The 24,886-nt window shown below is 35.3% G+C and overlaps 2 protein-coding genes across 5 annotated transcripts; both read right to left on the bottom strand.

The window, feature by feature from the left end:
* Window positions 1-363: 363 nt before the first annotated feature.
* On the bottom strand, window positions 364-24,544 carry LOC144544326 (protein trichome birefringence-like 2). 4 transcript variants are annotated; one of them, XM_078292802.1, is made up of 5 exons: window positions 23,391-24,542; window positions 22,646-22,838; window positions 22,128-22,321; window positions 21,882-22,040; window positions 364-930 (listed from the first exon to the last, which is right to left on the bottom strand). In XM_078292802.1, the coding sequence occupies exons 1-5, from the start codon at window positions 24,380-24,382 to the stop codon at window positions 588-590; spliced, it is 1,881 nt and encodes a 626-aa protein (XP_078148928.1). In that variant the 5' UTR covers window positions 24,383-24,542; the 3' UTR covers window positions 364-587. The 4 variants fall into 4 exon arrangements, with proteins under 4 accessions (XP_078148928.1, XP_078148929.1, XP_078148926.1 ...); XM_078292803.1 differs by lacking the exons at window positions 21,882-22,040; window positions 22,128-22,321; window positions 22,646-22,838; window positions 23,391-24,542 and adding exons at window positions 1,059-1,182; window positions 1,271-1,464; window positions 1,790-1,982; window positions 2,574-3,608; XM_078292800.1 differs by lacking the exons at window positions 21,882-22,040; window positions 22,128-22,321; window positions 22,646-22,838; window positions 23,391-24,542 and adding exons at window positions 1,024-1,182; window positions 1,271-1,464; window positions 1,790-1,982; window positions 2,574-3,607.
* LOC144544027 (uncharacterized) lies at window positions 9,607-11,985 on the bottom strand. The gene is made up of 2 exons (XM_078292447.1): window positions 10,675-11,985; window positions 9,607-10,528 (listed from the first exon to the last, which is right to left on the bottom strand). The coding sequence occupies exons 1-2, from the start codon at window positions 11,983-11,985 to the stop codon at window positions 9,692-9,694; spliced, it is 2,148 nt and encodes a 715-aa protein (XP_078148573.1). The 3' UTR covers window positions 9,607-9,691.
* Window positions 24,545-24,886: the final 342 nt, after the last annotated feature.

Below are 24,886 nucleotides of genomic sequence, written 5' to 3'. Positions count from 1 at the left end.
AAATTCTTGTTTTGAGACAGTGTTACAATGGCTCCATAAGGTGCAAGATTAAGTTGCAGTCGGTAGTACTTTAGTTTAATTGTAGCTATTTTGAAGTTTTGGTCCCCTTTTGGTACCAAACTACCAATTCTGTACTGATATTATTGAGAGTCCGTGTCCATCCAGGTACCTGAGGTTCAATTTAAAAGAACGAACGGTCCAGATTAAGTCTATTCAGATCAAACTCAATTCGGTAGGTGTTATGACTGTAGGGGGTTGCTTTAAGATTTGTGCCAAGTTAAAAGAACGGTTTTGATTTTCAGCTTGCACCTCAGGTACCTGAGGTGATACGGATTCTATTATCGAAACAGGTGGCATATCCACTTTTTCAAAAAAATGATACCCAGAAAAATATAGTCTTCTTTCAATTAAATACAACAAAAGAATACATTTATATAATACCATATCTGAAAATGACTACAATAAAACTAAAATACACTCCTGCCTCTTAGTTCATTTTTTTTTTCTCACAACCTTGCAAAAAAAAAAAAAAATGTTGGACTACAGCAGTCCAAAAAGAATTGAAAAAAGATAAATAAAAATAGAAGTTAATTCCTCCATGACCCCTTACCAGCTATAAGCAGGGACACATAAAGCAACTCATTCCATGAATCCGGTACTCCAGGTAAGCACCAGTGACTACAATCTTGGGACTTCTCTGCCGTAATCCGTCCTTCTAGACTGCTGTAACTCTTTCTATAGATAGAAGGGTGAGCATCTTTTCTATAATCAGTTAGCCGGCTTATGTTGAGGTATATAACAGGAGTCTTCATTTGTCTTAAAACTTGTTCTACTGCTCTGTTCTTTGAAGAGTAATGAGATCGAAATAAATCGTTGAATATCGGTTCAGTTTCTTTATGACATTGGCCTCCTGAGTTCCACTGTCCCCCTCTGAAACCAAATCCAGTATTATTGTCATGTTAGCAATTGCCAACCTGAAAGGTAACCAGGAAAAAAAAAGAATGATAAAAATAACAAACCTACTTGAAATGTGTGAGGGAATAACCGCGAAAGACAACCTGTGTTTTCTTAGGATTAATATTGGCATCAACCCATCTAGCCCATGTCATGAGTGCTTTTTCGTATGCTTTTAGCACCTTCAGTTTAGGGTAAACATGATCACCCTCTTGATAGTAGTTTATCCTGTTTGGTGATTTATGGAGAAAAAATATTAAAAGAAATATATTATCACTCGTTGCTAAGTACATGGCTTAAATGTGCATATACGCACCCTTTAGAAGTTTTCCCATGGGTCCACCAATGACCCGTATTGAACACAATTACATCGGCTTTTCGGTACGCCACAGCAGCGTCATCCAGTATATCCAGTCTCAGTCTCTCTTCTTCAACCCCATTACTGTTCTGAGAAACCACCTTCTTCACCAGAAATGTTGATTTGACAAAATCCACATAGCAGTTGTAATCCTGGATTTTAATTAAACATACTTCAAAAATAGGGAAAAAAGGGTATTAAAATAATTAAACCAGCTTTTATGGAGTGTCGAGTACAATCAATATGTTATTAATTTTATTTTTAAATTTATTTGAAACCGACATGTGGTTTCCAACTGTATATGGCTAGACAAGAGATATGTACTACCAAGAGCTCAGCCTAAAAACATATGGGCCAATTATTGTTTTCCTCTTATGACTGGTAATCCGGGATTATTTGCAATCTTCTTCGAACTTTACAACAAGTATGCCCATAAATTGAAAAGGAAAAATTCAATATGTAGATGCAAGTGGATACCATGAATCTGAAGGAGTAATAACCACTTGTCTTAAAATGTTTTTTCCCCGATGTCTCAAAAACTCTAGTCTTGTCTTGAACAGCATGACGAAGAATACAAACCAATGATTCCCACATATTTCGATTCAGAGAATCACCCACAACAAGTAACCTTTTGCCTCTTAACCTTTCTAGAAAATCAGTTGCATTCAACCTAGCAACCAAGGAAAGATAGAAAGAAAGAATATGATTCCGAAGTCTAATCAGAAAATTCACAATAACAAGCTCTGCAAGGACCAGAATTTGTAATTTCATCAAAAAGTTTGTAATTTCACAAGGACCAGAATTTGTAATTTCACAATAACAAACATAAAATTTCAACAAAAAGTTTGAGACTAGAGCATCAGGGATGATGCAAATAATATCCATAATAGTGCACTAGTGATGATGCATTGTGATTCTTTAAGTGTGCACTGTCCTCATCCCAAGCAAAAAATAGGCAATTCACGTGCCTCTGTTGTAATCACAAGTAACATATATTTATTCTGAAAAAACAACAACTATTCTAAATTTTAATTAGATTTGCAAATAATTAGGGTATATCAAGTTATTTGCAACTATTTGATTTAGATACCTATTTGTTCATGTAGTTCTGAAAAGTGAATATTCGTGAATTATTAAGGTATAACTGGCAAGTTCCTGTGATAACTAGTCAATTTAACATTATATTACTATTCACAATTCTCCGTTAAACAAATCATTAGAACTGGAAAAAAAAAAGAGAGAGAGAGAAATAATAAGTAACCTTGGGATATTGCATCGGTTAGGTTGCCATCTCCATTTCAAAAAATCATTGTCAGGCCTTCCATTCTTAAAACAATTGAAATCATCATCTATATACGGGCACGAACCAGGTGGATAAAACGGGTCACTCTCATCTCTCACCCATTTTCCATCAAATATATCACAATGTAGGTTTTGCAATGAACCATCCTCCTTTGTTTTGGTATTATTGTAACTAGAGCTCAAGTGCTTCTCTTGATCCTTCTGCACAAAGGTCCTCTCTTTATCCAATATAACATTACTTCCACTGGGTTTTTCTAATGAGTTATTTTCTTTGGTAGAATTTGCATTCAAAAATTCCTTCCCCGAATTATTTGGAAATGTTGAGTTCTCCATACTTGGATTCAATTCAGTGCTAGTGTTATACAAAGAAGGGATAAAACCTTGATGGGTATTGTTGATTGTTGAATTCCATAATGGAAATTTTTCGACATGTAAATTTCCATTCCCTCCTTCATGCCCCCAATTTTTAGAATTGTTCTCAATTGAACTCCAATTCCCTCCATTTAACTTTCCAAATTGGGGCTCTTCAATACTGGAAAAAGACAAAGAGGATCCGTTTAAAGTAGTATTGCTAGAAGTCAAATTACCTCCACCTATCCTATCCAATGGCAGTTTTTCAATGGTAGAAGTTGCATTTGATAGATGATTTGCCAAGGAATTATTCAATTGTAAGTTCCCTGGTTGAACTACACTAAAATTTGCATCCTTTTGGCCAGGACTCTGGTAAAGACCCCTGTCCAGTTCAGGTTCGACTGGAGGAGAGGAATAGTTTTGCATAGATAGGGTATTGAACCAAGGAGAAGAGTAGGAGGAAGAAGTGGCACTGAGTAATAAAATGAGTACGAGAGAAACAACAACACCTAGTGTAAAGCCAGAAGCAAGGCTCCGCTCAGAGAAAGCAGAGAGCTTCTTCCTCCAGTCCATGTCAGCATAGTTTAGAAGAGAGATCGAGAGAAAGGAGGAAAAAGGGAATAAAGGGAGGAGCGTAGTGTGAAGATTTCGAGCGCAGAGTAGGTCCGATGAGAACATGAACCGTCGGATGTGCTTTCAAATTCGTGCGCACGAACTCAGAGCAGAAAGCGGACGAATCATGAAACGCATCGGACGGTTCCGGTGTCTATTGGACCCAAAATAGATCCAAAGTCCATCGGACGTACACTTTTCCAGCAGATTTCGAGTTTTTTTTTTTAATCTTTCCAAAAGATAGGGAAAACGTGAAAAAGTGATTGGCACTCCACTACTCCGCCACTCTTTTTTGTTTATTCCTTTTTCTTTAATTGAAAAAACTAAATCCGTACAGGCGGGTGAAGTACAGTAAAGTCTGTACTGTACGGCCTTCTTTCTTCATCTAGTCCGGATCCTCTACAACAAAGTAAAGGTAAATTTCTATGGAGTCTAAACTAAGATCGCTGACATGTCGGTCCAAAATGCATTAGGCATGTGAATAGGCGGTCAAGCGAATCTAGAACCAAGAGTTATCTGTGTAAGCCAGCAGATGATCCGAAGAACTACTCTCCGTTTCGTGCCAAAAAGAAAGTGAAAGTGAAAGTGGACCAAGGGCTCAGGGTGGATCAAAGTTTCAAACAAAAGTACAAAACTAACAACAGGTAGGCCCAACTTATTATGACCTTATATTTATGGAATCTGTATCTGTCCGGTATTGCAGAGGATGACGCTCATTCTACAGTTTGGGGCCGTTCGGCAACAAAGGATTAAGTCTCCTTAAGACTGAATTCGTTTTCTTTAGCTTCCTTAGCCGCTTAATTCTACCGAATACCGGTTCTTTAGCGCGGATTAAGAACACCTCATTTAGCTTCCTTTTGCCCGGATCTTAATCATCTGCCCGGACTTTAAGGCACCCATACCCTTTCCTTTAGCTTCCTTAGCAAAATCCACTGATTAAGACAACCGAACATCGGTTCCTTAGCGCTCCTTAAGCTCTTAATCCTTCACTCTTAATTCTTTGTTGCCGAACGACCCCTTTGAGATTAAATTTCAACCGGTTTGGTATTCGGACTGCAATAGGGGGCAGTATTTTTGAGCTTTGATATTCGTGCCAAGTTAAAAAGAACGGTTCAGATCTAGTAATTGTAAAAGATTCCCTTATCAGAGGATGTGAATTCATATTTATGGGCCTGCATTAGGCTCGGTATTGGGCCAGATCTGAAGGTGATAACCTCATTACTTTCTCACTTAATATTTCATAAACGGTGTCAGGCGTTCATGCATCATTGAAACTAGGGGTGTTCAAATGATTTGGTTTGTTTGGTTTTCAATCGAATTAAAATTTTTTGGTTTAAATAGTTTGGTTTCGGTTCAAATGGTTCGGTTAGGTTCGGTTCAATTTTTTGAATTTATCTGTATTAAATGGATCGGTTCGGTTTAAACTTTTTAAGACCGACTAAACCGAACCGACCGAATTATATTGTTATATTATGTTTGGTTCAATCATTGTTTCCTTTTTTTATTTTAGTTTAAATATTTTAGAATATCTAAATATTTTGCATGAAATTGAACAATTTGTGTATGAATATGTGTAATTTTCATTAATGGCATTAATAGATTTATTTCGGCTTGAACCGAACAAACTGAAATTTACTTCGGTTTTTTCGGTTTGGTTCTTAATCAGTTTATAAATTTAATCGGTTCGATTTGATTCTAATTTTGAAAACCGGAAAAAAAATTGGTTTGATAATTTTAGTTCGGTTTTAATCGAACCGACCGTTTGAACACCACTAATTGAAACGAGGTAGATGCGTACATTCCAAACGAGGGTTCAAGACCAAAGTAACAAAACATCAATCTAACATGCCAAAGTAATAAACTACAAATTATGATTAAATAACGAATTGCTTGAAATTTTTTTATTTTAACAATTTTGATAATGTTAAAAAAATTACTTTCATATCTAACATCACCAGCCAGATCTATATTACTCACATATCTTCTTGTCAAGTGACCTAAAATTTTATAGGTCTAAAATTAATTGTCATAGCTTGAAATTTGGTTGCTAGGTTATATACATGTCTATAAATATATTTTTTACTTTTTAATTTTCAATTTGATCTGAATTATTTTTCAAAAATATTGTGAAGATTGTCAAAATAAACATTGTCAAGTGATTTGTCACTAATTAAAATTAGCACAAACAAACCATAAGTACATTATTCACAAAGTTCACCGCTTCACACTTGACAAGATCATTTCTAGCAAACTAAGAAGCACAATAAAAACTTGCAGAAGTTAATTTCTCAAAAAAAAAAAAAAACTACGTAGATGCGTACATTCAGTGGCGCTTATGTAGGATTGCAAATGAGTTTTGAGTTCTATTAATATTAAATGGGTTGAGTACTTCAGTTTAATTGGAGCTATTTTGAAGTTTTGGTCCCCTTGTTGGTAGGGCTACAAACGAATCGAACCAAATCAAACTTATTTCAGTTTGAGTTTGAGTTTGAATAAGATTCGAACCGAACTGGTTTGATTTGTTTTAGAATGAACTTCAATCGAACAAATTAATTGTGATTTTTTTCGAATCGAATTGAAGTCAATCGAATCAGGAACTACAAATTTTTTTTGACAACCACCTGTAGTTTATGCATTAGTTTTCTTCATGCCGAACAAAATTCATGTAGTTTCCTTTTACCTTTTACCTTTCACGAATTCACACTGATGAATTATCGGCCAGTCCAAAATTCCCTTAGCTTTTACGCTGCTGGATTGATTAAAATCACAGCATGAACATAGTCAAATTAAACTTATTTCCGTTGTTAATTTTGACGCTGCTAAAGCACTTTCATATTATAAGTTACTATTATATTAACAATTGTGAGCTTTGATATAAGTTTAGTTCTTACATTATTAAAGATTGATAGTTGAAGCCATTAGTGGTCTTATTTGAGATTCGAATCTAAATAGTTCATGAACCAATTTCGAGTGAACTATACCCAGTTTGAGTTTGAGTTTGAATAAAATTTGAACCAGACTAGTTTGATTTGTTTCAAAACGAACTAATTTTGAATCAAATTAATTACAAACTTTTTTTCGAATCTAACTCAAATCAAATCACATCTAGGGGTCATAAAGGCCAAACAAACTCAAATCGAATCAAACTTTTTTTGGTCCACTTGTTAGGAATCATAAAGGCCAAACAATTACGCCTTATCTAGAGATCAAACAATTACATCTCATCTAGGGGTCAAACACTTACACCCCGGGGAAGAAGAAACAATCCCCACCTTAACCTAAGACCGTCCTATACCAAAGAGACCCAAAACACAATCTTTAGTGCGGAATACAATACCTGATTCCATGTCGTTTGCTATGGAATATCAAACCTTAGGTCAGAGAAGCAACCGTCTCCGTGAGTGCGAGACAAGACTCTAGCAAGCTATTCCTTTCTCGCCCTTTTGGTTGAATCTTAGATTAGGTCTTCCAAAGCAACAAGATCGCCATTGAGAAATCATTTCCAAGTTTTTAATGGATTTTTCCTCTCAATTCTTTGATGGTGGAAGAAGGGAGAAGGCTCTCAGAATTATATCTAATAATAACCTCTTTTTAGAATTCTGAGTTGAGTTGGTTATCTTGTGCCCTGGGGACCCATTTATATATAGTTATACACTTCTGGCGACACGAGTGCGTCTGCACTCAGGTCTAGTGCGGGTGAGCCACCCCCACTGGGTCGAAAGGAGCGTCCTGATAACCACCTTACTTAGCCCCGAAAATAGTCTGTAGCCTGAGTGCGTCCGCACTCTGGTTCAGTGCGGGTGAGCCACCCGCACTGGGCTTAAAACAGAACTTCTGAAATTGACTAAGTACCCAGTATGGGTGGTTCACCCGCACTGGAGTCCAGTGCGTCCGCATTAGGCTCGGACATTTTTCTGCATTGAACTTCCAGAAAATCGATTAAGTCATCAGTGCAGGTGGTTCACCCGCATTGGAGCTCAGTGCGTCCGCACTACGCTCGGACTTTTTCCTAAAGTTCCAAAAAATTTGGGTAAGTACTGAGTGCGTCCGCACTTAGATCCAGTGCGGGTGAGCCACCCGCACTGGGCTCCCAAAAGACAGTTTTCTCAATTGCAAATTTCAGAATCAGTCCATCAATGATTTGATCTTTGCCCAAATTGTTTTACACACTTATGGACCACACCCTATTGAATACATTGATTGTCTAATATCTTAAATTCATATTATATCACTTTAATTGTGACAACCATATATGACAGTAAACAATTCATAATTATATCACATATATGCTCAACGTTGGATTAAGATCCAACATTATTCACGTATAACTTGCAAGTTTTGTTATAATTCATCAAATTCTATCTAGATTCTATAATCCTCCCTTAAACAAGAGCATTATTAGAACGGAAAAAATAATATACCAAGAAAAAGAGTGGAAAAAAAAGGAAATTTAAATAACCTTGGGATATTGCATCGGTTTGGTTGCCATCTCCATTTCAAAAAATCATTGTCAGGCCTTCCATTCTTAAAACAACTCGAAGCAGTTGATTCTGCTAATAATAATATGATAATGTTTTAAAAAAAAATAGATCAATCAATATCTACACTCCTAGAAAAAGAAATTAAGTCGAATTCAGACAGCAGTGATCTGTTTCGTTTTGTGAAGACAGATATAGAAGGATTTGTACATGACATAGCAAATTGCACCAGAAAGTATTTTTCAAATATTAGAAATACGGTTGCTCTGTTTCTAAGTTAGGAAGAAAAAAGAAAACAAAATGAAAGAAAGGAGAAAAATATTGACGAGGATATTAATTCGCTTATCCCGAATTAGTATGGATTAAATCTGAATTATTTTTACACCGTTAGATTTTTAGATGCTTGTGGAAATTCGCTTATCCAGCATTTACACCGTTATCTTTTTTTGCATTTTGCATGATACTGATTTTTATTTTGATATTCTTGTTTAAACTTAGTTTAGCCACGATTTTTTCGTCATGCAATGACTGTCAGAAGACAAAACACATTTCAATGAACAACATCAGAACTTTAAAACTTTTGTGAGTGATTAACATATGTGATCGATTAAAAAAAAAAGATAACTCAAGCACAATGAAACTCAAGTTAATTTCGATCAAGTATTACGGTTAATTTGTAGATTTTTTTATAAAGTTTCGATCAAGTTTCGATCAAGTACTTCGACAAAAGCTCGCAGCAATGTGCCACTTCGTCACCAGAAAAGGCAAAAGGACTACAAGGCCCCTGATAAACCAACAAGAAAATTAATACAAAATTAATCAAACCGAAGCATGAAAAATATTGCAGGAAAACCTCGATATAATGAAACTCTCTCGACAATCGATTCAAGTAAATAATGAGTCGTCGAGAGTGAACTGAAAGGAACAAAAAAATACCAAAGTACTCTCCACTTGTTCACTGCAAAGGTGTGGAAGCACATAAAAGCACAGAAAATGAGACCCAAGGACTCACGCAACTTTTTGTCCCCTGCACCGTTGCACAGCAAGACCCTGCCAAAACTAATCTCTATTTATATATTGCCAATTTTTGTCAACTTATCTTGGGCAAAACACCAAGCAATTGAATAATGCCAGTACCATCAGTATTATGTCTCTGGAAAATGTTGGGGGCAACTTGTAATTTCTCATTTAGTAATCAGCCCTTTTGTAGCTTTTACCAGTACAGGAAGTTTTTCTTTTTTTTCTTTTTCGAGTAAATTTGGAGATCAGTACAGGAATTTAAAATTCAAAAGTTGAGCATCTTTAGCTTTTGCTAGCAAGCTCAGCAAGTCTAAACAGCCTTATTTAATATACTAGCATTTCTCATTTAAAGGAAGATTGTGCCATAAATCTAGTCATTATCCCAACTAATTACAAATTATAACTAAAAAAAGAACTCAACTTATTTAAATTCATAAGAGGAAAGCAGTACAAATTCGTAAACGCAGATGATGACACCAGTACAGAAGTTACACACAATGCTGAAAAAAAAAAAAAAAAACCCTAAAAAAAAAAAAAAAAAAAAAAAAAAACACCTGCAGATACAAGTAATAATAAACACAACTCCAGGACGATTTCGCTTTCGTCGAAGTAACTTCTAAGGATGGTATTCTTCATAAGTGGTATCGATCATCCCCGCGTGGTATAACAGAGCCCATAAATGTGTGATGAACTCCGAGCCATTACTGAGCTGCTCCATATGTGCTGCGGTAGATCCTGTTGGAGCAACATAAAGGATGAACTCTGACCAGAAGGCGGCCATCAACTTCCATCTCTGAGCATCATCAGGTATTTTCTCCATTAAGTACCGCCCCAGTTTTGATCCCAGATGAATAATTGTCTGATCATTATCTCCTGAACTCATCGACTTTTCGTACTTTGCTTTCAAATCGCGCTGCTTGCCAAAGAACTCAGAAGTCTCTTTAACTATTTCCCAAATCATAAATTTCACCCAATTGCTGGTTACTGGTAACAATTCAGGATGAAAGGTGACCAAGTAAGCACAGTAGTTGGACAAGTAGGTTGCAACCTCGTGATTGGATTTTATCGACTCTTCGAAATTTTCCAGAGGAATTGCACATAAACTAGTTGCTATGTGCCACACCAGTATAGTGTGAACTTCTGTTGAAAGATTGAGTGTCCATTCTAGATCACTCGCCCCGTTCCTTCGCAGAGCCTCTCTACCATTTGTGAGGTTACTCCGACTCTCTACTAGAGCGTCAAAAATTGCTTTCTTCACCTCTGTGGTGATTGGAACAATTTTACCCCTTTTCACCCCTGGCGGACGTACTTCTAGTTTGTGGCATGGAAAAATGGTTGACATTACATAATGCCACGGAACACAGGTTTTGTGGCAATTTGTCAACAATGAGTATTGTCCAAGGGTACTCTTTACAGACAGAGAGCGTCTCGGCTTGAAGAAAAGTGCTAATACCTGGTACCAAGTTTAAAAAGTTTATGATTCCATGATCAAATACAAAGGTCCATAAATTTTGTAAATACTACATGCATGTAATTAAAAATTAGGTAAATAGGAAGACTAACAGCACGTACGAACATACAGAGAGGTAGATGGATTACCTTGTAACCAAATAGACAAGGTTGCGCCTGATGCGAATTACCATCTGAAGAACCCCCCTCATTTGTATCAAGTGAAGAGTTGCTTTTGACATTTTGACAAATCATTACAACCCTTGTCCAGTCACAGAATACATATGTGAGCCATTCGAAAAGCTCCATCAATATTAATAGGATCAAGAGTAAATTTGTTAAAGGATAATCAACATTGTGATTGTTCACGGTAAGGATCAAGGTATTATTCAAACTGAACACTTTGATTGCTAACCAAAGTGTTACACCAATCATTCCGCCAAGTAATATTAAATTCAATACGGGAAAGCCAAATGCAAATCCAACAGGATACCTCGTGAACTTTAAGTCGCGTAGAAAACCGAGCTCCATTTTTATTACCCTAAAGACTCGTTCTTTATCAACCTCCTCAGCGAGAAGCCCATCAAATATTAGTTGTCTTGTCTTGGTTTGCTCGGTCTCTGCTGCAAGATACCCAAAATCTCGTCTTCTCAAGAGCTTAAACAATGCAAATGAAAGGCATACATCTTTAATGTGCCCATTTGTATCAACAGAAGGGTGTAAGAGCCCCTTTTTGCAACTCCAAACCCTTTCCACCGTGACAACATCATCTGTCAGTTCGACCTCTGGGGAGTAGTCTGGTGCCTTGATCTTGGGTTTAATTTTTTCACCCATCACGAGGTACTTGTACCCTTTCATGGATTTAGGATCTATTGTATCACTTGGTCGGGTCAGTTTATGCTCGCTCTTCATGTACTCAGCAACAAGGTTAATGTTTTCGTTGCCATATGCCCTCTCAGCGAACGCATAGCTTATGATTCGGATCAAGAACTTTGCAAGAACTAATGACATGAGAGCCAAAAGTGGGTAGTAAATTTTGTTATCCGCCTTGTAATAGATGATGAGTACTTCAATGAATATAAAATTGTATAGAAAGGTAAACTCGCGTACCCACCTAGAAGAAGCTTTCTCAAAAAGTGAGTAGCTTGAAATGGTGTAGATATTATCTTGTGCAATGAGAAGTATCACAACCCAGATCAAGTAGAGCTTTTCTTGTTTTTGATATGCTATGAGAAAGCCTATGGATTGGTTGATCAAACTATTAACTGGGTGGTTCGCTATCTCGGGGATGATCTTTAAGAACTTGTTTCTGTGCCACAGCCTAAACCGTGTAACGACAATTAAAAAGGTTGCAAACAGCATGAACGCCGATAGAAAAGTGTACGTGTTCATGAGTATCAAGTCTGTTAAGGTGTCATCAGGCTGGTGATCTGATGAAGCCGGTTCAGGACTTGAATTCATGGTTTTTCTTACTAGTGTCTGTGGGTCTGTGTTGTGAAAAGAGGTTAGAGATTTGTGTTCTCTCTTATGGTCTTGATGATTCTTAGGGAAGATATATAAGTGTCTCTGTTTAGCACTTTTCTCTTCTCTGGGGTTGTCATTTGTATTTATATAGGGCCGGAGTGCTATTTTGAGAGCATCAATTCTACTTTTGAGTGCTGAGAGAATTTTTTTTACTTTTAATACAATTTTACCCCTTATTAAGTACTTTCTTATTATGGTTCTAATTAATTTCTATTATCACTTATGGAAGGAAAATTAATGCATACGTAGGGTATGAAGCTGTTTTTTGTTCAAATAATTCATGCTATTAATTCTTACCTAATAGAGTGGAATAAGAAACAAAATTATACATGTACAAATCTATATTGATTCAAATTTAGAACAACCCCAAAAAACTTTCTAAGTAATTAATTGATGAGGTAATTCATTGAGATTAGTCAAAAAAAATTGTAAACAAATTCTTCTCTATTTGATCCAAGGCAAATTATTTGAATAAAAAAAAGATGGTCGAATTTGATTAGTTCCTATATGTACAATTAAAATAATGAAAAAAATATATAACATGTTACATTTTGGAAACTTTTTAATTGAAGAGTCATTGACTAATCTTTAAAAGTTCATAATCATTATATAATTCTCTAAGTATTCTATTTGTTAATTACAATAGATAATTTTATTTTGTGGATATAATTTATTGTACATGTGCAAATGAATTCGATGCAGATTGGATAGTGATAAAAATTATATTTCCACATATTTTTATTTTTTAGATACAGATACAAATTGGATACTAAATAGATACAAATACAAATTGAATATTGAACAAACATGAATACATATCGGATATTAAACGGACAAAATAATATTTTCTTCAATGTTAAACTTGTTATCTTATTATAAGATATGACAAAATAGCCAACATAAGTAAAATTTTAATCAATAGATACTTACAAAAATAAATATTTCTCTCTAACATATACGATTCTAAAACAAAAGGATAAAAAATACACATCATCATTTGTATCCATAATGAATATGCACAAATAGATATCTGAAAATTTAAAATAAAAATATAGATATAGATAATTATTATCAGTATTTGCTTCCGAAACCAAAATCGTATTCATATATGTATCTTCATAACTCATATCTACACCTGTATCCGTATCTTATATACAAATTATACTTACAGTTTGCAAAAAAAAAAATTATACTTATCCAAATATCTGAATCCACAAAAGTTCGAATACATATCCAGATACAGACGGATATTAACCGATCTGTCTGCAATTTTGCACCCCTAATTTATTGTATTTTAATGCTAATATTAATCTTAAAGATAAACTTAATTAGTTTATAATATATAATCACGGTCATGTGGGCAAAATCAAAATAATTACATTACTTATTTATGAATTCCATAAATATACAAGTTTGTCATGTGTATTGTGAAGCCTCAAATATTTTCTTTATTAATAGTTACTTAATTTAAAATAAAGATTGAAAGAAGAATTTATTAAGGGCAAATTTGGTCTAACTGTGAAAAAAATTCTCTCAGCTCTCAATAATAGAATTTTTGCGCTTAGAATAGCGCTCCCCATTTATATATGAGAAAAGGTTTCTATCCATAACACTTTGTTCACACTTTGTCCACACTTTGTCCACGATACTAATCTGATCTGATTTTAACTGTCATTAACTGTCGATCCCCACTAATTAATGTGTTTTTAAAGCTGTCCAATTTTAACGACCTTTCTTTTATACTCATTTCCCGATTTGTATCTTTATTTCTTTTTCAAAATAAATTTCTGATCTCTCTCTCTACAAAAACGAAAATGGCTCTCCCATCTCCACACCCACCCCTCCCGATCTCTCTCCTCCCGATCTCACTGCTCCCTCTTCTCTCAACTCCGCTGCTGCTGCTGCCGTCTCTTTAGTTCTGATCTCTCTCTCCGCCGGTCTCTCTCTCCGTCTAGTTCTTAGGATTAGCGGCGATAACTTTTGACGTCATCTCTCCACGCGAGCATCGTGCTCAACTCTACCTGTGAGTAATATCGGATCTCACATTGTTTCAATGTTTGATTTGAATTTTTTATTTTTTATTTGATATTTTAATTCAAAATTACATAGATCATTTTTTACATAGAAACCTAGATATCTAGTCTCTATATTTCATTAATTGGGACACAAGATGTGTCAGTTTTACATAAGGTAAAAAGCAAATTAGTTTAAATATCGATTGAGGAGAGAGGTGATATGGATGAGAGATGAAAGCGAGGTGATATGGAGTATTGATCTTGTCATTTTACAGTATTAACCCCGTTAATTTTACAGTATTTATATTGTAATTTTACAGTATTCATATTGTGAAAATCTGGATGAAAGAGATGATGGAGAGGCGATATGGAGTATTGATCTTGTCATTTTTACAATATTCACCATGTTAATTTTACAGTATTCATCTTGTAATTTTACAGTATTCATCTTGTGGAAATCTGGAGAAAAAATATGATAGAGAGACGATATGGGGTATTGATCTTATCATTTTACAGTATTCATCTTGTGGAAATTTGGAGGAAAGAGAAGATAGAGAGGCGATATGGAGTATTGATCTTGTCATTTTACAGTATTCACCCTGTTAATTTTACAATATTTATCTTGTAATTTTACAGTATTCATCTTGTGAAAGTCTGGAGGAAAGAGATGATAGAGATGCAATATAGAGTATTGATCTTATCATTTTACAGTATTCACCCTGTTAATTTTACAGTATTCATCTTGTGAACAGTTACTAATGTTTAACAATGTGGTTGTGAATATTTGATGCATCGATGATTTATAGTTTGCATCTGTTAGTTTTACTGTTTACATCTTTTAAATTTATAGTATTGAATTTTGCAGTGTGTTTATCTCAGTTTTATAGTGTTTTAGGTTTCAAATTTACAGTTTTATAGTTTGCATCTGTTAGTTTTATAGTTTACATTTGAAAATTTTACAGTATTAAAGTTCTATAGTTTGCATCTTTATGTTTTACAGTATGTGTAGTTTTAATTTATAGGATATAGATGTATATATAAATATTAATAATTGAAGAAAAAAAATTAATTTTAATTTTGAGAAAGACAATTTGATTCAAAAAAATTAATTTTGTATAATTTCTGGGATTATTTTGAAAAAACTGCAAGTTTGAGAAGTGGTTCAATTTTAAAATGTTCTAGAAGATTTTAAAACTGTCATTAACTGTAAGTTAGAGAAGTACATCAAGTGGTCCCACATCAAGTACAGTTAGTTTGGCAAGTTGTGCAAGTTGCAAGTACATAAAGTGGTCCCGTTGAATGTTAGAAATTTAAAGTGTATTTTTTATAAGATTTGTTATACAAGTTACAGCATTGAATTAGTAATTTTACAAGATTGACGCAAGTCAAATGACAGTTTTTTTGTAAACAAACTGTGGACAATTAGACGCTTCCTTTATATATATATATGACAATTCTTAAAAAACAAGAAAGAGATCGATAGGCAGGCGGGGACCCGACAAAAATTATGGTTGTCTTATAAATAACTAAGTTGGCCAATTAATTGAACATTGATTTATGTTACATTTTAGTTCCGACTCACATTGAAAATGGACCTTTTCAAAACCATCAATTAAATACACGTAACGGCTAGCTAATTAATAACTATATATTTATTAATAGAAAGAAGAGTAAACATAATATAGAATTTAATTTACAATAATAAAAATTATAATGAAATTTCCAAAAATTTTAAGGAGGCTGAACTCCATTAGCTATCAGACTTGATCAAAAATATTTGAGCTTAATTATAAGAATTAGGATAGCCTGAAGTAGTGTATTAATTATACCCCAGTCGGGTATACTCTACTCTGCCCGCCCGTATCCTATGCCCACGGTACCCGTGCCCGAGCCCGGGTATAGGTCGGCTAAACGAGTAAACGGGTACGCGGGTACGGGCAAAAACCGGACCGGTCACTATTTTTTTTGACAAATACCCGACCCTACCCGGACCGACCACACCCGTACCCGACTTTACCCTACCAGGGTACCCATCTACCCTTACCCGTACCCTTATACCCGACCCACTTTAATTCAAATTCAAACCCAAAATTTGATTTTTTTTTTCCCCCACCCAGTTCAAAAAAAAAGAAAAAAAAAAACTGGACCGGACCGGACCGCCCTGCCCCTGAAGGGTACAACGGGCAGGGCACGATTTTTGAAAAAAATACCCGAGATACCCATCTACCCGTGATACCCGTGCCCGACCAATACCCTTGCCCCTGCCCGGATATACCCGGCCCGCCCGTGCCCTACCCGACTTTAATCCACTAGCCTGAAGGTATGGTAGAAGATAATAATTGTAATATCTTTTTTAAAAGTAAAAGCGTACCTTTTTTTTATAGTTGAAATGCCTTAAGCGTATTTTTTTTTTTTGTTTATAGTTGAGATTCCCTGACCGTACTTTTTTTTTTTTTTTTTTATAGTTGAAATGCCCTAAGCGTGCTTTTTGTTTTTATTTATAATTGAGATGCTCTAAACGTACTTCTTTTTTTATAGTTAAGATGCCTAGGTGTATTTTTTTTTTATATACATAGTTGAGATGCCTAGGCGTACTTTTTTTATATACATAGTTGAGATGCCTAGGCGTACTTTTTTTATATACATAGTTGAGATGCCTAGGCGTACTTTTTTTTTAATATATAGTCGAGATTCCTTAAGTGTACTTTTTTTTAGTTGAAATGCCCTAAGCATACTTTTTTTTTTAGTTGAAATGCCCTTAGGTTAAAGTAAAAGCGTACTAAAAGACAATTTAGTTTGTTATTAAGAAAGAATCAACAATTCACCTTTTTAATTTGAGAAGAACTAGGGTGTTCAATAATTAGTTCATCAATTTTTTTTGTGAACTCAAATTTTAAACATTCCTCTTGTTAAATTAGCGGTTTATTATAAGTGAACCGGTGGTGATAAGTTGTACACATTTAACAAATTGACACAGAGGACCTATACTAACTGTTACATACAAAATCAATGTTATTTAGACGGTGCTCATGTGCTGATTTGTAGTTGTGTCAAAATATTATCTGACTAGACGATACATTGTACAAGCTGGAAAACCGTAGAAAATTATACCCTTTCAATGAGATTAATACGATGGGATAGTTCTATCCCAAAATAAAGAAAAAAAAAATAATGCAGTGTGGAAGGCTAGAACCTTATCCGGGAAATAAATCTGCTACAATCGAGTGCGTATCCTCTGAGATATCTCAACTTTTGCGTGACCGACGTGTCAGTATTATGTCGCTTTAAAATCGTGCGCACGAACTCAGAGCAGAAAGCGGACGAATCTCAAAACGCATCGGCACTTTTCCTGAGGATTTGGAGTTTTTTTTTTTATCTTTCCAAAAAAGTAGTGAAAAGGTTAAAAAATGATTGGCACTCCACTACGCCCCTCTTCTGTGTTTATTCCTTTTTTGAATAAACTAAATCCATACAGGCGGCGAAGTACTGTAAAGTCTGTACTACATTCTTTCTTCATCTAGTCCGGATCCTCTACAACAAAGTACAGAAAAATTTCTATGGAGTCTAAACCATAGTGACAAACGAATAGTTCAGGTTCGGTTCGGCGGAATCAAAAATTCGTGATTCAGGTATAATTCGGGAATTATTCGGTACAATAAAGAAGAAGAAAAAACCAAAAAAATAAAACACTTAGTGAATGTTTCATATATATGATACAATTGTCTACATTTGTTTGTTTATAGAGAAAAACTCTGTAGAGGCATCCGCATTACTTTTTTTATTTTATTTGAAACTCGAGGCAACTTGTATGACTCAAACAAAAAAAAACTTTCATCTGACACGGAGTGGTACAAGATTCCAGCACAAATGGCCAAATGGGTAATTGAAAAAAGCAATTATTAGTGGCAATTTTTGTAATACTTGTTAAACCAAAATGGCAGTTTATCAAAAGAAAAAAGTATGAAAGTTTGAATAAAATGCGAGGAGTAACGAATCATTCGAATAAAACACAATTTATATGAGAAATTCGTTAAATTCGCTAATAATTCGCAAATAAATCGCTAAATACGTGAATTTCTGTTTTATATGTTGTTTAATTCGTAGAGTGTCCGTTTTCGAATTGTTTGCAAATAACTCGCGAATATTGTTACTATGGTCTAAACCAAGATCGCTGACATGTCGGTCCAAAATGCATTAGGTTCTCATAACAAAAAAAAAAAAAAAATTTAGGCATGTGAGTAGGAATTCACATCCCCTCAGGTTACCTGACTGAGTACAATTAAATTGGACGGTCTAAGATTGGAATTTTTAACTTGACACGAATCTCAAAGCACAAATAATACCCCCCTCTGTTATTCCGAACAGACGCCTGTTGATATTAAATCTGGGCCGTCCGTTTCAATTTTGTTGAGTGAGTTACCTGAGCGGTCAAGCGAATCTAGAACCAAGAGTTATCTCTGTAAGCCAGCAGATGATCCGAAGTACTACTCTCCGTTTCGTGCCAAAAAGAAAGTGAAAGTGAAAGTGGACCAAGGGCTCAGGGCTCAGGGTGGATCAAAGTATCAAACAAAAGTACAAAACTAACAACAGGTAGGCCCAACTTATTATGACCTAATATTTATGGGCCTGCATTAGGCTTTGTATTGGGCCAGATCTGAAGGTGATAACCTCATTACCTTTTTCACTTGATATTTCATAAACGGTGTCAGGCGTTTAGAGTGGGAAAAATGGCACGGCGGAGTCAGCTCTGTCACGAAACAGTATGGTTATGGCACAGAACGGCACGGTACGTGTGTCAATTATGTGACGTGACTCGTGTATTCCGTGCCGTGACCATCTTTTGAAACTTTGGCACGGCATGACACGTCACGTGAAAAATCTAGCCACGGTACGGCACGACACGTAGTCATGCGAGCCACATGTAATTAGTACCATTAGATATTGATTAAATAGTGAATCTTGAATAAACTAATTTAAATTATGCTTAAATGGTCACGCGTGACTGCACGTTTGGTCACGGCACGTTTGGGTACGGCGTAACTCACGCGGCATGATTATTTGCGTGCCGTGACCACCATTTTATATTTTAGTCACAGGCCGGCATATAAAAAAATTAACTTGATCACGACACGGCACGACATGACACCAAATTCACATCGTATTGATCACGGCACGGCACATTTTTTTCCACTCTACGGGCGTTCATGCATCGTTGATATTTCATGGGAATCATGATTTCATCATCGGTCCAAACGAGGGTTTAAAGACCAAAGTAACAAAACATCAATCTAACATGCAAAGTAATAAACTACAAATTATAATTAAATAACGAAATTGCTTGAAATTTTTATATTTTAACAGTTTTGATAATGTTAAAAAAAATACTTTCATATCTAACATGACCAGCCAGATCTATATTACTCGCATGTCTTCCTGTCAAGTGATCTAAAAATTTAAAGGTCTAAAATTTATTGTCATTGCTTGAAATTTGGTTGTTAGGTTATATACATGTCTATAAATATATTATTTACTTTTTAATTTTCAATTTGATCTGAATTATTTTAAAAAAATACTGTGAAGATTGTCAAAATAAACATTGTCAGTGATTTGTCACTAATTAAAATTAGCACAAACAAACCATAAGTGCATTATTCACAAAGTTCACCGCTTCACACTTGACAAGATCATTTCTAGCAAACTAAGAAGCACAATAAAAACTTGCAAAAGTTAATTTCTAAATTAAAAAATAAATTTTATGAAAATAAAATCCTCACGAATTGAGCAAAAGTAGTACTAGGATGGGTGACCTCCTGAAAAGTCCCTATATTAGGGATTTTGATTGGATTTTATTTCTAGCCTGTAGACCTTGAAGAAGAAGAAGAGATGCGTACATTCAGTAGCGCTTATGAAGGATTGCAAATGAGTTTTGAGTTCTATATTAAATGGGTTGAGTACTTCAGTTTAATTGGAGCTATTTGAAGTTTTGGTTGTTGGTACCAATTCTGTACTGATATTATTGAAACAGGTGGCATGTCCACTATTTCAAAAAAATATATATATATTGTCCGTCATTTAATCATATTGTATCGAATCTGATACATAATTTATCCAAACAATAAACAGTGCATTTATGATTTATTTCTATTTTCAATAAAGTTTAACGGCGGTTGTTATTGTTGTCAAAATAAATTGGTAGTCGCTGCATTTAGTGGAAAAAAAAGTGTCGTGTCATGACTAACACGCTGTGATTTTGGTCTCGTATCGTGCTATATCGTGACCAAGTTAATTTTTTACGTGCCGTACTGTGACTAAAATATCAAGGAGTAGTCACGCCGTGCCCAAACGTGCCTTGTGTGACCATTTAATCAAATTTAAGTTAATTTATTCAAGATTCACCATTTAATCAATAGCTAATGGTCCTAAATACACATGACTCGCGTGACTAGAGGTGTTCATCGGTTCGGTTCGGTTGAAACCAAACCGAACTTGGCAAACCAATGTTATAATTCGGTTTTAAAAATAGAACCGAACCGAACCGAATTTTTATTTCGGTTTGTTCAGTTCAAACCGAAATATATTATTATTTTTTATTTAAAACAATTGATTTATAATAAACCGAAGTATATTAAGAAATAAACCGGAGTATTAAGAAATAAACTAAGTTATTTAAAAATAAACCAAGTATTTAAAGCAATTGATTAAAAAATAAACCGGAGTATTAAAAATTAAACCGGGGTGGTTCTGATCAAATTCATATTATATGATAGTTCGGTCGGTTCGGTTATTTCGGTTTTGAAAATTTTCAAATCAAACCAAACCGAAGTTATAATTCGGTTTTGAAAAGCAAACCGAACTGAACCGTTTAAAGTTTAAACCGAACTAATTCGGTTCGGTCCAAAACCGATTAAACCGAACCGTTTGAACACCCCTACGCGTGACTACGTGCCATGCCGTGATTAGATTTTTTAAGTGATATGCCGTGCCAAAGTTTCAAAAGATAATTACGGCACGAGACACGCGAGTCACGACACGTAACAGACACGTGCCGTGCCGTAACCGTGCCGGAGCTGGCTCTGCCGTACCATTTTTTCCACTCTAGCTGCATTGCATCTCTTTTCTATTATTATTTGGAAATGTAGATATACTACCACTGTCATGGCCCATGGAAAGAAACCATACCAAGAAAAATATAGTCTTCTTTCAACTAAATACAACAAAAGAATACATTCATATAATACCATATCTGCAAAAAGACTGCAATACATCTAAAATACACTCATGCCTCTTAGTCCATTTTGTTTTCTCACAACCTCGCAAAGAAAACTGTTGGACTACAGCAGTCCAAAAAGAATTGAAAAAATCAAATAAAAATAGAAGTTAATTCCTCCACGACCCCTTACCGGCTAGACGCAGGGACGCATAAAGCAACTCATTCCATGAATCGGGTACGCCAGGTAAGCACCAGTGACTACAATCTTGGGACTTCTCAGCCGCAATATGTTCTTCTGGAGTGTTGTATCTCTTTCTATAGATAGAAGGATGAGCATCTTTTCTATAATCGGTTAGCCGACTTATATTGAGGTATATAACAGGAGTCTTCATTTGTCTCAAAACTTGTTCTAGTGCCCTGTTCTTTGAAGGGTAATGAGAGAGGAATGATTCGTTGAATATCGGTTCAGTTTCTTTATGACATTGGCCTCCTGAGTTCCACTGCCCCCCTCTGAAACCAAATCCAGTATTACTGTTATGTTAACAATTGTCAGCCTGTAAGAGAACTAGGAAAAAAGAAGAATGAAAAAAAATTATATATATATATACCTGAAATGTGTGAGGGAATAACCGCGAAAGACAACCTGGGTTTTTTTAGGATTAGTATTGGCATCGATCCATCTAGCCCATGTCATGAGTGCTTTTTCATATGCTTTTAGCACCTTCAGTTTAGCGTACACATGATCACCTTCTTGATAGTAGTTTATCCTGTTTGGTGATTTATGGAGAAAAATATTAAAAGATATATATTATCACTCGTTGCTAAGTACATGGCTTAAATGTGCATAAACGCACCCTTCAGAAGTTTTCTCATGGGTCCACCAATGACCCGTATTGAACACAATTACATCGGCTTTTCGGTACGCCACAGCAGCGTCATCCAGTATATCCAGTCTCAGTTTCTCATCTTCAACCCCGTCACTTTTCTGAGACACCACCTCCTTTACCAGAAATGTTGATCTGACAAAATCCACATAGCACTTGTAATCCTGAATTGTAATGAAAATACTTCAAAAATAGGGAAAAAAAAGGGTATTAAAATAATGAAACCAGCTTTTATGGAGTGACAAGTACAATCGATATGTTATTATTATTTTTATAATCTATTTGATGCTGACTTGTAGTTTCGAGCTTTAAATGGGTAGACTAGAGATACGTACTACTTAGAACCCAGCCTCAAAACATTTGGGCCAATTATTGTGTTCCTCGTTTGATGAGGAATCGGGGATTATTTGCAATTTTCTTGAAACTTTACAACAAGCATGGCTATAAATCGGAAAGGAAAAATCAATAGGTAGATGCACAGTGCATACCTTGAATCTAAAGGAGTAATAACCACTTGTCTTAAAACGTTTTTTTCCCGATGCCTCAAAAACTCTGGTCTTGTCTTGAACAGCATGACGAAGAATACAAACCAATGATTCCCACATATTCCGGTTCAGAGAATCACCCACGAAAAGTAATCTTTTGCCTCTTAACCTTTCTAGAAAATCAGTTGCATTCAACCTACCAACCAAGGAAAGAAAGAAAGAAAGAATATGATTACGAAGTCTAATAAAAAAAATGCAGTTTATCTGCAGACTACATTCCCTTGAGAGTCAAAATTGACAGTAACAAGCTCAGCAAAGACCAGAATTTGTCATTTAGATACAATATACAAAATTTCATCAAGAGTAGTGTGCTAGGAATGACGCATTGTTATTTCTTTAAGTGTGTACTGTCCTCGTCCCAAGCATAAAATAGGCAATCACATACTTTTGTTATAATCAAAAGAAATATACTCAATCTGAAAACACAACAACTATTCTTAATATTCATTGAATTCTCAAATAATTAGAGTATATCAAATTATGCAACTAGCCGATTTAGATGCCAATTTGTTCATGCAGTTCTGAGAAGTGAATATTAGTTAATTATTCAGGTATAACTTGCAAGTTTTGTTATAATTCGTCAAATTCTATCTAGATTCTATAATCCTCCCTTAAACAAGAGCATTATTAAAACGGAAAAAATAATATACCAAGAAAAAGAGAGGAAAAAAAAGGAAATTTAAATAACCTTGGGATATTGCATTGGTTTGGTTGCCATCTCCATTTCAAAAAATCATTGTCAGGCCTTCCATTCTTAAAACAATTAAAATCATCATCTATATACGGGCACGAACCAGGTGGATAAAACGGGTCAGTCTCATCTCTCACCCATTTGCCATCAAATATATCACAATGTAGGTTTTGCAATGAACCATCCTCCTTTATTTCGGTATTATTGTAACTAGAGCTCAAGTTCTTCTCTTGATCCTTCTGCACAAAGGTCCTCTCTTTATCCAATGAAACATTACTTCCACTGGGTTTTTCTAACGAGGTATTTTCTTTGGTAGAATTTGCATTCAAAAATTCCTTCCCCGAATTATTTGGTAATGTCGAGTTCTCTGTACTTGGATTCAATTCTGTAGTAGTGTTAGAAGAAACACTGGTAGTGTTATACAAAGAAGGGGTAAAACCTTGATGAGTATTGTTGATTGTTGAATTCCAAAATGGCAATTTTTCGACATGTAAACTTCCATTCCCTCCTTCATGTCCCCAATTTTTTGAATTTTTCTCAATTGAACTCCAATTCCCTCCATTCAACTTCCCAAATTGCGGCTCTTCAATACTGGAAAAAGACAGAGAGGATCCATTTGAAGTAGTATTGCTGGAACTCAGATTACCTCCACCGATCCTATCCAATGGCAGTTTTTCAATGGTAGAAGTTGCATTTGATAGATGATTTGCCAAGGAATTGTTCGAGTGTAAGTTCCCTGGTTGAACTACACTAAAATTTGCATCCTTTTGGCCAGGACTTTGGTAACTACCCCTGTCCGGTTCTAATACGACTGGAGAAGGTGAATTGTTTTGAAAAGATAGGGTACTGAACCAAGGAAATAGAGAAGAGTAGGAGGAGGAAGTAACACTGAGTAACAAAATAAGTAAGAGAGAAACAACAACACCTAGTGTAAAGCCAGAAGCAAGGCTCCGCTCAGAGAAAGCAGAGAGCTTCTTCCTCCAGTCCATGTCAGCATAGTTTAGAAGAGAGATCGAGAGAAAGAAAAGGAGAAAGAAGGGTATAAAGAGAGAAGCGTAATGTGAAGATTTCGAGGTTGTTACCCTTTTTCGAAAAGAGAGAGATGCGTACTAGTCTAGTAGCAGCAGTGTGTACTGAGGAGTGTAGCGCCACTCACAAGAGAGAAAGAGAGAAAGAGAGAGAGTACAGATGCGACAGAGCGAATTCAATGCGATCTCAATTCGAATCCTCTGCATTAACTCAAAAATGAATTTTTTGAGTTAATGTATCTAGATCGTCCTATCAGATTTAAGATTCGTGTGAATTAAACCACACTAATATTAAAGATACTGGATGAACTCTGTTTAAAATCGGACGGCCGATGTGTATTAACTCAAAAGATGCTCCTTTTAGTTAATGCAGACGATGCGAACTCATGCGATCTAACCAAGATTTTGATTTTTGAATGGCCCACCCAAATTCCTTGCCACCTATACCTGGCCGAATAAAAGACA

The sequence above is a fragment of the Carex rostrata genome, chromosome 26 (genome assembly GCF_964058835.1).
Source record: "Carex rostrata chromosome 26, lpCarRost1.2, whole genome shotgun sequence".
NCBI classification, from domain to species: Eukaryota; Viridiplantae; Streptophyta; class Magnoliopsida; order Poales; family Cyperaceae; genus Carex; species Carex rostrata.
Note: the sequence above shows the minus strand (reverse complement) of the source record. Positions and strands in the feature narration are given on the sequence as shown.